Source organism: Oryctolagus cuniculus, chromosome 18, assembly GCF_051225735.1.
Source record: "Oryctolagus cuniculus isolate XC-2025 breed Fujian yellow rabbit chromosome 18, ASM5122573v1, whole genome shotgun sequence".
Taxonomy (NCBI): Eukaryota; Metazoa; Chordata; class Mammalia; order Lagomorpha; family Leporidae; genus Oryctolagus; species Oryctolagus cuniculus.
Genome location: NC_142884.1, coordinates 75,761,395 through 75,774,400, shown reverse-complemented (window position 1 = coordinate 75,774,400; position 13,006 = coordinate 75,761,395). Strand labels below are relative to the sequence as shown.

General features: G+C 69.2%; 1 protein-coding gene and 1 non-coding gene across 3 annotated transcripts; one reads left to right on the top strand and one right to left on the bottom strand.

Annotated features, from left to right (window-relative positions):
* Positions 1-95: 95 nt before the first annotated feature.
* Positions 96-9,027, bottom strand: OSGIN1 (oxidative stress induced growth inhibitor 1). 2 transcript variants are annotated; one of them, XM_070062804.2, is made up of 6 exons: positions 6,525-9,027; positions 5,472-5,570; positions 4,303-4,439; positions 3,660-3,851; positions 3,435-3,526; positions 96-1,365 (listed from the first exon to the last, which is right to left on the bottom strand). In XM_070062804.2, the coding sequence occupies exons 2-6, from the start codon at positions 5,530-5,532 to the stop codon at positions 417-419; spliced, it is 1,431 nt and encodes a 476-aa protein (XP_069918905.1). In that variant the 5' UTR covers positions 5,533-5,570; positions 6,525-9,027; the 3' UTR covers positions 96-416. The 2 variants fall into 2 exon arrangements, with proteins under 2 accessions (XP_069918905.1, XP_069918903.1); XM_070062802.2 differs by having other exon boundaries at positions 8,943-9,027.
* LOC127491387 (uncharacterized) lies at positions 8,697-10,086 on the top strand. Its single transcript, XR_011384130.2, has 2 exons — positions 8,697-8,812; positions 9,685-10,086. It is a non-coding gene; the product is annotated as an uncharacterized LOC127491387 (transcript).
* The last annotated feature ends 2,920 nt before the right edge of the window (positions 10,087-13,006 follow it).

Below are 13,006 nucleotides of genomic sequence, written 5' to 3'. Positions count from 1 at the left end.
TCACCCCCTCCCCTACAGCTCCTCCAGGACCCCACCCCCTCCCCTGCGCCCAGGGCTGTGCACCCAGCCGCCTCGCCAAGCACAGTCCTCAGGAGTGGAGGCAGGCACTGGTTTTATTTGGGGCCCGGAGTCCTCGTGGCTGGGTGCCCTGCTGGCCCCTGGCGACCCCCGCTCTTGCTGGCAGCCTCCCGCCCACGTCCCAGGTGTGGCCCAGCTGTGGCCTCGCTCCCGCCGTGGGCTAAGCCGGGGCAGGGTGAGTTCCCCACTGCTTCTGACCCGGAAGGCCGGTCGCCTGGGCTCACGGCCCCTGCCGCCTCCTGCGGGCAGAGGCCGGCTTGCCGCTCCGGGGCTCCCGCTCGGGCCGCGCTGACCGCCCGCCTCTTCAGGGCCTGGCTGCTGCGAGCCGAGGGCCGGCGCTAGGGCGGCCGCCCCGCCTCCTTTTTCTGCAGGGAGCTGGCCGCGGCCAGCGCCCCGCCCTGCACGAAGCGCACGAAGTTGTCCCCGGCCAGCGGGCCCACGGCGTACAGGCCCTCCTGCCGCGCGCTCTGGTAGGTGAACGGGTCCACGTCGACCGGGTTCCTCCGGGCGCTGAGCGGCTGCGCGGGCTCCACAGCCAGGGCGGCGCCGGCGCCGGGCAGGAAGGAGAGGTCGGGGTGCGAGCCGATGAGCACCAGCACGAGCGAGACGCCGAGCACGGCCTGGCCGCCGCGCGGGTCGCGGAGCACGGCCTGGCGCTGCGCCTTGAAGAGCAGCACCCGGTGCTCGGGGAGGCTGCGGTAGCCGGCGTAGGGGCTGGGCGAGGGCCCCGCCTGCTCCCGCATCATCTGGTGCACCTTGTGGTACTCGGGGTACAGCATCTTGGGCAGCTGGTTGAACACCAGCGCGGGGTCGTCCACGGGCCGCCGGAAGGCGTGCAGCACGGGCACGCTGTAGTGGCGCGCCAGCAGCACGGCGTCGGCGGCCGACAGCCCCGCGCCGATGATGAGCACGGGGTCCGAGTCCGGGCCCACGGCGCCGACGCGCACGGCCGCCTCCAGGGCCGCCAGGTCGTGGTGGACGAAGGGCAGGGCCTCGCCGGGCACGCCCAGCCGGGCGGGGCTGTCCGAGGTGCCCGTGGCCAGGACCACGTTGCGCGCGCGCAGAGAGAAGGGCTGCCGCCTCCGGTCCTTGGCGGTCAGGAAGCCGCTGACCCGGAACAGGGGGCTGCCGTCCTGCGCCCCGGAGCCTCCCGGCGCCGGCGGCCCCCACTCCACCGCCGTCACCACGGCGCCGGACACGAAGTTGTGGCTCAGGCCCTTCCTGCTCACGTAGTCCCTGTAGTAGTGGGCCATGTCCCCGGCCGTGGCCCGGCTGTTGCGAAGCCCTCTGCGCAGAAACCAGGGAGAGCAGGTGTCAGGGAGGGGCCTGGGCGGAGCTAACGAGGCTCCTCCCACCTAAAGGCAGGGCCGAGGTCAGATCCTCAGCTGCCCCCCCAGGAACCCTGTGCCTGGGGCGCCTCGCCGGGTGACCCAGGGCACCAGGCTGCAGCCTGATTGGCCAGGAGCAGGGGGCCTGGCCCCATGCCCCGCCCCAGGGGACTTGGTGCCACCCGCGGCATGCACAGTGCGATTCTGGGTGAGGCTCCTCCCTGCAGTCAGTGGTGGAGACGGGGCTGGCTGGGGTGGGGGGCGCTCCAGGAGAGGGGACCCAGATCCCAGCTTAGTGTGCCCACTTGGCACAGTTCACCCGTGCACCGTGGGAGCCGCGTGCTTTTCTGTACACGGGCTGTATTCCAGGGAGGAGACTGACTTTAGCCAGCCTGCGTGGGCCTGCATGCACCAGGTGTGGTGGTGCTGTCAGGCCCACGGGCCATCTGGCTTCAGGTTCAGCTTCCTGCTGGACTCGGGGCCCTGCCACCGCCCGGGAGACCTGGGCTCCTGCCTTCGGCCCTGCCCAGCCTTGGCTGCTGTGGGCATTTGGGGCATGAACCCACAGATACAAGCTGCCTCGCTCGCTCTCCCTTTTTTTTTTTTTTTTTTTGACAGGCAGAGTTAGACAGTGAGAGAGAGTGTGTGTGTGTGTGAGAAAGAGAGAGAGAGAAAGGTCTTCCTTCTGTTGGTTCACTCCCCAAATGGCCGCCGGTGCTGTGCCGATCCGAAGCCAGGAGCCAGGTGCTTCTCCTGGTCTCCCATGGGGTGCAGGGCCCAAGCACTTGGGCCATCCTCCACTGCACTCCCGGGCCACAGCAGAGAGTTGGCCTGGAAGAGGGGCAACTGGGACAGAATCCGGCACCCCGACCGGGACTAGAACCCGATGTGCCAGCGCCGCAGGCAGAGGATTAGCCTAGTGAGCCGTGCCGCTGGCTGCCTCTCTCTTTCAGGCAGATTAAAACAAACAACCTGGTCACCTGAGGACTCGCCATGATCCCCGGCCCACGTGCTGACAGCAGTGGCCACACCGCTGTCACCATCACCGTCGTCACCGTCATCAGCCTTCCTGGGGCAGTGGCTACAGCGCCCGCGGCCCTGGTAGGTACCTGCAGGTGCGGCTGGAGGCTCAGCACCCCTCTAGATCCGGCTGTGTGCCACGGGTGGTAAGGGTGCAGTCACCTAACGGACACGCCCACGGAGCCCGGCCAACTGGCCCGAGCCCGCCGCTTCCAGGCTGCGGCCGGGGGGGGGGGGGGCTCCAGAGCTTATTTCTTGGGTCTGTGGCCCCCTCTTCCCGGGCTCTGTGAGCTTGTTGGAAAGCACCGTCCCACACGGGGCCTCCGTCCATGGCCCCGCCTGGGGTGACCAGGGGCTCACGCCGCGGACAGCAGGGAGCGCGCCACAGTGTTTCGCTGCAAGGCCGCGGCGGAGGCTGGGTGTGGACGGTGTGTCCTCCCCACGGGAGTGCCCGAGCCCCAGTGGGAAGCCGTCACCGCAGGCTGCGAGGGGGCCCGTTTGCAAGTGCGAGCCAGGCTCCTGTCTGTCTGGCTGTCCGCCCGTCTGTCCATCCGCCCATCACTCCATAGGCCTGGGGGGGCTTCCCACCCCAGAGCCGAGGGCCTGCAGATGGGGAGCCAGCCCGACTCAGCCCCCGCCCCGGGACAGGCTACTCAGGGGTGCCCTTTGGCCCGTGGGGCCGGGGGAGCCGCCCCGGGCACGGCGGCCCTGCCTCCCGCTCTCCACCGGCAGCCTCCTGTGCCGCGACCTTGCTTTTAATGCACAAGTATCCACAACGTGCCCGGGAGAGGAGGCGCCTCCCATCACTCTCCGGGGGCTGCTCACTCAGAGCAGGGGATCCCGCGACCTGGGGGCGGGGAGCAGCAGCGGGGGTTGGGGGGCCCTGGGGCAGGCCCAGCCTGGCGGTGCGCGCACTCCCGGGCACTGCTGTCCTTACTGAGCCTGGGGCCCCGCCTTGGGGGAAGAGGGGGCAGCACCCTGTGGCCCCAGCCGGGGGTCCCCACTCACCTGCGCTTCACACGCATCCAGTCCTTGACGGGCAGGTCCGGGAGCCCCATCCACTGGCCGTGGCTCAGGGTCACCATGGAGCCTTCGATGGACTGCAGGCGAGAGGAGCCCTTGGCCCTGCACTCTGTAGCCCAAGGCCAGCCTGGGCTGCAGGGCATGGGGCGGGAGAAGGGGTGGGGGGTGCAGGAGCTGGACCCAGGGCAGGCGGCGTGGCCCCCTACTCACGTGCCAGGCCCCCCCGGGGGGGTTGCGGCCCAGGACCACGTGGGGGACGGCTCGGTGCTTCTCCCGCTTCCAGGTCAGGACGGACTCCACGTCCCCCCCGAAGTCCGTGTCTGGGCGCAGGAGGGCGTCCAACAGCAGGGCCACGGGGCTCTCGCTGCGGCCTTCCAGGCCTTCAGACAGGTAGTCCAGGTCCTGGGGGAGGGGCGCAGGTGAGTGGGCCGCGGGGAGGGCTGAGCCGGCCCTGGAGCCAGTGGCCTGTCCTGCAGCCAGCCCCACTGCGAGGGCGCGGTCAGGCGTGGGGATGCCGTCGCTGCCGCAGAGGGCCTGCCCAGCAGGCGCCTCGACCACGCAGACCCCAGCAGCACCACCCAGAGCTGCGTCCTCGGCCCCGCTCAGAAGAGCGAGGGCGCCAGGGGCAGGGGATGGGGGTCTCATCACGGGCACCGCGCACACTGGGTCCAGCAGCGCCACCTAGTGGGGACAGCCAGAAGCGTGTCCCCTGGGGAGCAGAGCTGCCGGCCGTGGCGTGCACACGTGTGTGACGAGGAGCCCTGGTTCCCGGTGCTTCCTCGTGTTTCCCTGCACACGTCGGGGCGGGGGGAGGCTCCCACAGTGGGGCATCCTCCGCGGAGCTCTGGCCCACCTGGTCCAGGATGGAGACCCCCGGAGCCTCGGCCAGCTTCCTCTGCAGCAGGGGGTGCGGGTGGACGGCGTCCGGCCTCACGTAGGGCGTGTAGCCGGAGAGCAGGTAGGACAGGCAGATGCCCGAGGGGCCATTGCCTGCAGAGAGAGGGCAGCGCTGAGACCCCGGCCGGGCTCGGCCATGACCTGGCTTACTCCTCGTTCGTGAAGGTCAAGCTAAGGAGACGCGTCCTTTGCTAAGCTCGTGGCCAGTCGCTGCTTCTAATGCCCGAGAGAGCAGTGAGCAGCGGGGGCTTCTCTGGCCGGGTGTCAGGCTGCACGGCCGTGCTGCTCCCCCTTCAGCCTTGGGGCAAGCGGCACAGAGAGGTTAATCGGCCCGCCCACGGTCACACAGCTGAAGAGATTTGAATCCAGGACAAGGCAGAGACCGATGGGACGGTGGACATGACCTCACGGATGGCCATGTGCCCGAGGGTGCCGAGCCCTGGGGAGGGGGGGACGCTGCCCCTGGGGGCGTTCACATCCCCCCATCACCCAGGCCCCGCCTGGCATCTTGTTCCCCTCACACCCCCTCTTCCCTCCTCCTGTGCAGAGTCTGACCCCGCTCACATCCACCCGTTCCTGACTCACTAAACCAGCCACATCACGTGTGTGCCGGAGGGCATCCGCCCACATCTTAGACCTGGGGACGGGACCCTGGCCCGCTGCTGTGTCCCTCACGCGGTCCCCGCCCCGGGCCGCCCCCTGCGTTCTGGGACGGATTCTCTGGAACTTCTTAACAAGCAGTTTTTAGGGCTTGCGATTTAAGTCTTAGCTATTTCCAATTATTTGCAAGGTGGCCCAGAGAGCTCCCGCCCTCTGGCTCAGTCCCCAGATGCCCACAACAGGCAGGGCTGGGCCAGCAGCCAGGAGCTCCCGTCCAGGTCTCCACGTGGGTGGCAGCGGCCCAGGCGCTGGAACCGGGGCCGGCTGGGGCGCCCGCTCCAGGAGCTGGGATTGGAACCCGGGCACCCTGACCACTGCTGTGCACACGCCCACCCTGGGCCATTCAGTGCTGGCCACGCGGTCATTAAAGGGGACAGCTGCCCAGAAGCCAGGCCTGGCCTCGCGCAGCGCTGACCTGGCCCTCGGGGCACAGCACGGCCCTCCCCAGCCCGGGCGGCCACTCACCGATGATGACCACCGGGAGGGGCTCGGGGCTGCTGAGGCGGTCCTTCCGGGAGGAGCTCATGGCTGGGGCTGGTGGGAGACTCGAGGCTGGCAGCCGACCTGGGGGGCAGAGGGGAGAGAGGGCCCACCCGGGTCAGGTCCGTTTCCCAGCCCCGGGACGGCGTCCTGGGGGCCCGGGGTCAAGTCCATAGCACGCTTCGTTCCTCCCGAACAGGCCGGTTTCCCGCTCCCCAGTTCCCAGGGCGCCCCCAGCCCGGCGTCCGGGCAGCCTCCTGAGCCTTCCCAGGGAAACCCCGGCCCAGCCCCCGGGAACTTCCGCGGCCGCCCCGCCCCACCCCGGCCACGCCCCCGAGCCCCTGCGCGAAGCCCCGTGACTCCGGTCCCGCCCCCCAAGCCCCTGCGCGAAGCCCCGTGACCCCTGCCCCGGCCCCGCCTCCCTGCCCCGGCCCCGCCCCCCAAGCCCTGGGCGAAGCCCCGTGACCCCTGCCCCGGCCCGCTCCCGCCCCCACGGCCCCGCCCCCCAAGCCCCTGCGCAAAGCCCCGTGACCCCTGCCCCGGCCCCGCCTCCCTGCCCCTCGGCCCCGCCCCCCAAGCCCCTGCGCGAAGCCCCGTGACCCCTGCCCCGGCCCGCTCCTGCCCCCACGGCCCCGCCCCCGAGTCCCGGCGCGAAGCCCCGTGGCTCCGCCCCCTGCCCCGACCCGCGGCCCCGCCCCCGAGCCCATGCGCGAAGCCCCGTGACCCCCGCCCCGCGGCCCCGCCCCCGCGGCCCCGCCCTGCCCGAGTCCCTCGCGCGCAGCCCCGTGAATCTGCGGCCATCCTGGCCCCGCCCCGCCCCGAGTCCCTCGCGCGCAGCCCCGTGACTCGGCGGCTGTCCCTGGCCCCGCCCCCGCGGACCCGCCCCGCCCCTCCCGGGTCTCTGCGCGCGGCCCCGCGACCCTGGCCCCCGCCTCGCGGCCCCGCCGAGCCCCCGCGGCCCCGCGCGCGGCCCCGGGGCTCTGCGGCCACCGCTGGCCGCGGCCACTCCCTGCGCTTCTGTGGGCTGCGGCTCCTCGCCTGTGCAACGGGAATGCTGCGCGCCCCGCCTCGCGGGGGAACGTGCGTGGGCAGCCGCCTTCGCGCTGGGAGAGGCCCGAGCTTCCTGCCTGCTGCGGCCCCTGACCTGGTCAGAGTGGGAACAAGGCCCGGCCCGGCGCGGCGGCGGCGCGCTGGCGCCCCTGGTGGTCACAGGCTCGAATCCGCCGGGGGCCCCGCAGGCGCCCACCCGCCTCCCGCGCACCTGTCCCTTTCACAGAGGTGCGAGTGGGGTCAGCCGGCCCCCGCGACACTCGGCCTGTGCCCAGAGGGGACCCGGGGCTGGTGGCGGGTGTGGGGCAGTGGGAGTGGCAGGGGCCCGGCCTGGAGAATTCCTCCAGAGGGCCTGGGTTTGTCTGTGTTTGGAAAGTGGGCGAGGGGTTGGCTCTGTGGCTCAGTGGGTGGAGCCGCAGCCTGCAGTGCCTGCATCCCGCGTGGGCTTCCGATCCAGCTCCCTGCTGTGGCCTGGGAAAGCAGTGGAGGATGGCCCAAGTTCCTGGGCCCTGCACCCGCGTGGGAGACCCGGAAGAGGCTCCTGGCCCAACCCTGGCTGTTGCAGCCATCTGGGGAGTGAGCCAGTGGGTGGAAGACCTCTCTCTGTCACTCCTTCTAACTCTGCTTTCAAACAAATAAACTTGGGGCCGGCGCTGTGGCGCGGCGGGTAAAGCCCCAGCCTGCAGTGCCGGCTCCCGTATGGGCGCCGGTTCGAGCCCCGGCTGCTCCACTTCCGAGGACCTCACAGCCTCCCCGGCAGGTTCCCTCCTGGCCCCCGGCTATCTGCCTGCGGAGCCACCGCTAACGACAATTGTGGAAGCGGCAGCGGCAGCACAGCACCCAGAGTTCCAGAGCTAGGTGCCCACGCACTGGCAACCCTTCCTCCCCCCGCGGGTCTGGAGAATTCTGACAGTCACAACCACATCGCAGATGGGGGCACTGATTGCTTCTCACGGCCCTTTACGTCTTCCGAAGAGTTTGCCCCATTTCCAGAGCCCTCTCCGTGCCTCTAAGCCTGCTGTTGATGGCTCCTGCCGCAGGACCCCCTCGCCTGGCTAAAGACACAGCACCAGACGTGGGCCCGGCGCTGTGGGCCAGCAGGGAGGCCGGGGAGCAGCTGCCAGCCCCGGAGTTCCGGCACGGTTGCTCCTGGACCGGCGGGTGCTGGGGTGCCTGGGAGGAGGCCGCGGGTCAGGGCGGAGCGTCTTCCGCCCCTGCTCCTGCCCCCTCGGGCGGGCTCCGGGGACCGGGGGCAGCTCCACATGCGGTCCTGGGCAACATGGGCTTAGTCCTCACAACCCCCACTCTCCAGACGAGCGCTGCGGCCGCATGAAGCCCTGCCCGCAAGGTCACAGGGCCAGTGGGAGAGCCCACCCGGACACCCCTGGACCCCCGACCGAGTATGCCAACCTGCGTCTCATGTCCCAGTGCACCACCCAGTGACGCGGGAGCCCCCGTGCCCATGAGGAGTCTGAACGGACGGCCCTGCGGGGAAGGGCAGGCCCAGGGTTCCAGCCCAGAACCGTCGGGCGCTTGATTAGAAGCTTCGAGATGCTACACGAGGTCACTTCCTGCATCAGGGGACACCCCAGGTGCCCTGGCCAGCCCGGTCCTGGCACGCTCTTTGGACTTGAGGAGCCAGAATGGACGCTTGTCACCGTCAGTGTTCAAAGTCCCTTGGGCGGAAGACGGCGGACGTTGGTTAGGAGAAGTTAATGGTGACAGCTAACGATTCGGAGCTCAGGAAAGCACATCACAGACCTGCCAGGGGTGAGCCCGAGGCCCTCTGCTGCGCCGGGGTGCTGTGTGCACTGGGCGCCACGGGGGGCGGGGGCTTCGCTCACTGACAGCTGGGCTCTCCTATCCCCATCGCAGAGAGAGAGAATCAGGCCAGAAGGAGGCAGCACCTTGCCCCCCCCCCCCCCCCCCAGGTAAAACAACAAAGGTGACAGTGACACCAAGACAGTGCATGAGGCCCTCGGCGGCCGAGGGTGAGGAGAAGTCACCAGCCCACTGGCCTCCCGGCCGGCACCCACCAGCCTCTGCCTCACCCGGGCAGGAGAGGCGGGGACTCTGGAGGGAGCACCCAGCCTGGCCGCTGGCCCAGTGGCCTTGGGACCCTGGGCAGCAAGCCCAGCTGGCCACACCCCCTCTCCTGCCCAGAGCTATGCGCCGGGCTGTGCCGGGCGGCTGCACCCGGCAGCTGTGGGACGTGGGCAGGCCAGGGACCTGGACCGGGCATGGCCGGGAGGGACGCGGAAGAACCTGCACTGGGGGTGAGTCGTGGGGTAGGGGGTGCTCAGGGGAGCCCGAGAAGCCCGGGTGGCTCCAGGGCCCCCCCAGACCCTCGGGCCAGGCCAGGCTGGCCACTCTCTCCCGCCCCACAGCCTTGCCCAGCCCACTCACCTGCGGGGCGGTGGGTAGAGGGACGGGCACTGCAGAGGCCAGAGTCGGCGCACCTGACACTGTCCCCGTGGGAATCCGAGAGCCTGTGGCTGGCGGGAAACAAGGGTATTTCACGGGAGGGAGGTGGGCGGGGCCAGGAAAATCACTTTCATAAGCGTGAGTCAGCAGGGGCCTGGGGTGCGTGAACTTGCTCCAGGGCCAGCCTTAAAGGGCCCCTGCCTGGTGGCCTGCCGCGGGGCAGTGGGTGGCCCTCCCCCAGGCAGCCCCACCCGCCAGGTCCCCCGGAACTCAGTCACTGCGGCTCGGTTGCCGCTGAGGGCGACCCCGAGGGAGTCCACCTGGCCCTTCCCTAGGGAGGCGGCGTGGGCTTTGGCCATGTGCGGAGAGGGGCCCTTTAAGACAAAGGACCATCCCTGCTGCCTCCTTGCACCTGGATCCCACTTGGCACCCAGCCAGGGACTCGCCTCTGGCACCAGCCATCCTGGCCGGGGAGCCAGCGCTGGCGCTTCCTGCGAGGAGGGTGCCGGGGGAGGGGGGGAGCGAGGGTTGCTGGGGCAGCGCCTTAGGACTCTTGCCTCAGTTTCTCCATCTGAGAAATGGGGCTGAGTAACAGCGCCCCCTGGTGGCGCAGGGGCAAGGGCGGACCAGCGTCATCTTGGCCGTCTGGCCTGGGTCCAGCCAGTCCCTGTGGCTTCTCTCCGCCCCCTCCACCATTCTCAGCGACTCTCTGCCCCCTCCCCAGGCCCGGGAGAGCAGCGTCTGGAGTGGGCGCTCAGTGTGTGCTGAGCCCAGGGAGCACGGGAGGAGCACCCTCCAGGCTGCGGCCCTCACCGCGCTCCCGGCCGCCTGCACGGGGACCGGGGCGCGGCCGTCAGGCGCCTCACGTTGGGTAGAGACTTCAAGGGGGCACCCACAGCGCTCCGCTGTCAAGAGACGATATTTGATATCATTTCTTTTTCAATCAAAATCCGTGCAAAAAACAGCAACTCCCAGGAGAGACACAAGGCCCGAAGCGGTGACCGGCTGAGCCGTCTCAGAGAGGAGGCGGCTTGGGGACCACGGAGCCCGGCTCTGGGGGGTGAAGCTGTGTGCCTCGTTCTGCACTTTCCCCTGAATTCTGATTTCACAGCTCGCTGCGCGAACACGTCCCGTGTCGTTACCGAAGGCCTTGCAGTGGCTTCGCTGTGCCCTGGGCGTCGTCCTCGTCTCTTCACCCCGGTCCTGGCCCTGCCCGGGTTGGGGGCGCCCTCCCGCAGCGGGTGGTGTCCAGGAGGGTGGGGCAGGTATGGGGACACTGGGCCCTGGTCACAACAACCTGGGACCAGCAGGGACCTGCAGACAGCTGGGGAGGGAGGGAGGGACAGGAGAGAGAAGCTGCTGCGTGTGTGTGCACGCACAGGGACACGTTACCGTGTGCACAGGCTGCTGGTGCAGAGGAAGGGGCTGGGGGCTGGGGGTGAGAGCCCCCAGGGGTAAGGAGACAGGAGGAGGAGCTGGGGTGAGCTGGGTTGGCCACTTGGTGCAGGGAAGCTGCCCGGCACTGTTGGGTCTAGGCCGACGGAGCTGAGCCAGGCTGAGCCGGGCCCCTGTCTACACCCCTGCTTCTCCTGGGGCTCAGGCACTGCCACCTGTGCCCAGGTCCCTGTGCTCAGAAGGGCCTGGAGCCTGGCTGAACGCTTTGCCGTCCTCGTGTGAAAAGTCTTAGTCATTCTTACAAAGAGCCCTGCATTTTCGTTTTGCACTGGGCTTCTCAGAGCCTCAGTTTCACCGAGTGGGAAATGGGCACGCGCACTCCTTTCCTCCTGGGGCCCGGGTGGCAGTGGCATGGGGGGCACACGTGGACGGGCAGTGGGAAGCTCCTTGGCTGGCCCGTGGCAGGTGTGCTGTGTGACCCAGGCAGGGCTCTCCCCATCTGTACCTCTGTCTGGCCTTGGCCGTCATCGACACCCCCATCACACCAGGACCTGGGTGGGTTAGGGTCTCGAACGCTGGGGGAGTGCAGCGGCGGGAGGCCTCTACCCCGAGCCCCCCCTCGTCTCCACTTCCCCACCCCTTGGCTCCTGGGCTACGACGTCCTAGGGTTTTGCAGTGTAAACTGAGGCAGAGAGACATGCGCCCAGGATTAGACTCCCGACCATTAGCCACTGAGCTCACTGAAGGTGAGGCTGAGGCTTGGCGAGACCTGGGGACGGGGGTGGGGTGGGGGTGTCCAGAGCGGGGAGCCCCGGAGGAGGAGGGCTGTGGTCCTGACCCCTTACCTGGCTTCTGGTAAGGAGAATGGGGGTGGGGGCGCCCGTGGACTTTCTTCCCTGTGTTTATCTGATGGGTGATGATGGGGACCGGAGCCCGAGCTGCCTCCAGGAAGCCCCGCTTAGAGAACACTAAGAGGACACCAGACGGGAGGCAGGAGGAGGGGGCCGCGAGAGGGGGAGCACAGGCCGCCTGCGCAGGCCGACTCGGGGTGCTGGATTTCCACAGCCCTGCCACGTGCCCCTCCAGGCCGTGACCCCAAGTGCTGGAGACGCAGCCTTCTGGGTTCCCGGGGCGCCCAGTCGGCCGTGCTCTGAGTGTCTCGCAGGTGCCGCGCGTGTGCAGGGTGAACTCCCTGCGCTGGTTTCTCTCCTGCTGGGAGACGCAAACCCACCTGGGCGGCCCATCCCTCCTTGGGCCACTCCAGCCTCACACGCACGCGGCACGCCAGGGCTTGAGGAGTTGACGCAAGGCCACAGGGAAAAACGGTCGTGGGTCACGTCCATGGCACTGCGTGGCGACGTGCAGAGGAGACCGGCACACAGAGTTCAAGTACGTTACCAAAGTAAGCTCCATTCCCTTCTCGCCCTGTTGGCACCACTGGACACCACTCTGCCCAGGCTCCCCTGAGCCCTGCGGCTCTGCAGGAGAGCGTCGGCTACTGTGAAACCCGCGGGTTTAGCACCGAGAGCCCCACGTGTGGCCATCGGGCCAGGCAAGGGCGTGGTGACCATGGCACCTGCAGGTGGCTGAGCCGTGTGGCCTGGGACAGGGGCTGTCCTTCCACGCCTCAGTTTCCCCATCTGTGCACTGGTGCTGCAGGGTAGGCCGGGGGACGGGGCTGCGCTGGCGAGGAGCTCAAACCCAGACCCTCACATGCTTGGCATGCAGGCCCCGCCCCCGGCCTCCCTGCCGTTGGCAAGAACCCCCTCTGCTCCCATCCGAAAACTACCATCGCACGCTGCCTAAGAAAGCCAGAACCACGCCAAGGGGCTTCGCTTGGCCCCTCCTCCGCCATCTCCGCCCCGTGCCTCAGCCAGGGGCTCCCACAGCCCTGCTGGTGCCGGGCGCTGTGAACACAGCGTTCTTTCCACAGAGCCGCAGCTCAGAGAGGCTGATCTCAGGCCTGCGGCCACACAGCATGAGCAGCAGGAGCTGGAGCCGGAAGGCAGGGCTGTGACCGCAGTGTACGGATGAAGTGGTGTCTCTCCCGCCACAGCCGGGTCCGAGAACTTGTCCGTGGCCACCATACCGCTGTGGGGACCCCCTGAAGGGGCCAGGGGTGCTTGGCAATGGTGCTTGCCATGCAGTTTGTGCCCAAAGCCCCCAAGCCACAAACCAGCCCAGGGCGGAGGGCACGCTGCCGCGCCCTCCAGTCCACGGCTGTGGAAAGTGAGACCCGGGTCTCGGGGATGGCGGGGCCGCGGCTGGGACCCCCCACCCCGCCCTGCCGGGACGCTGGCACAGAGGCCAGGCCCAGCTGGCACACGACGCTAGCACCAGTGTTTACCGCAGCCCGTGCCGGTTCCAGGCTGCCTCATGGATTCTCCCAGCAGCCCCGAGGCCAGCAGGTCCTTTCAACAGTTCTAGTTTACAGATGAAGCAACTCGGGGGTCCTGTCCAAGGCCTCAGCCCTGAGGCGGGCAGGGGGCTCAGACTTTGTTCTGTCTGCTGGCAGACCCGGGCTGCTGCCCACACGCCGGGTGAGCAGCTGGTGCCCGGCCGGGGACTCACCTTGACCCCAGCGGGAGGCGATGCCAAGCCTGGGATCCGGGCCCAGCATACGGGGAGCCGGGGGGCTGGGAGGCTGGGGA

Excerpts from the sequence above, each read along its gene's own strand:
- OSGIN1 (XM_070062804.2), bottom strand. The coding sequence starts at position 5,532 with ATGAGCTCCTCCCGGAAGGACCGCCTCAGCAGCCCCGAGCCCCTCCCG. Across the intron at positions 4,440-5,471 it reads CCTCCCGGTGGTCATCATCG|GCAATGGCCCCTCGGGCATC; the intron begins GTGAGTGGCCGC and ends CTCTCTCTGCAG. Across the intron at positions 3,527-3,659 it reads CCCCCGGGGGGGCCTGGCAC|TCCATCGAAGGCTCCATGGT; the intron begins GTGAGTAGGGGG and ends TCTCGCCTGCAG.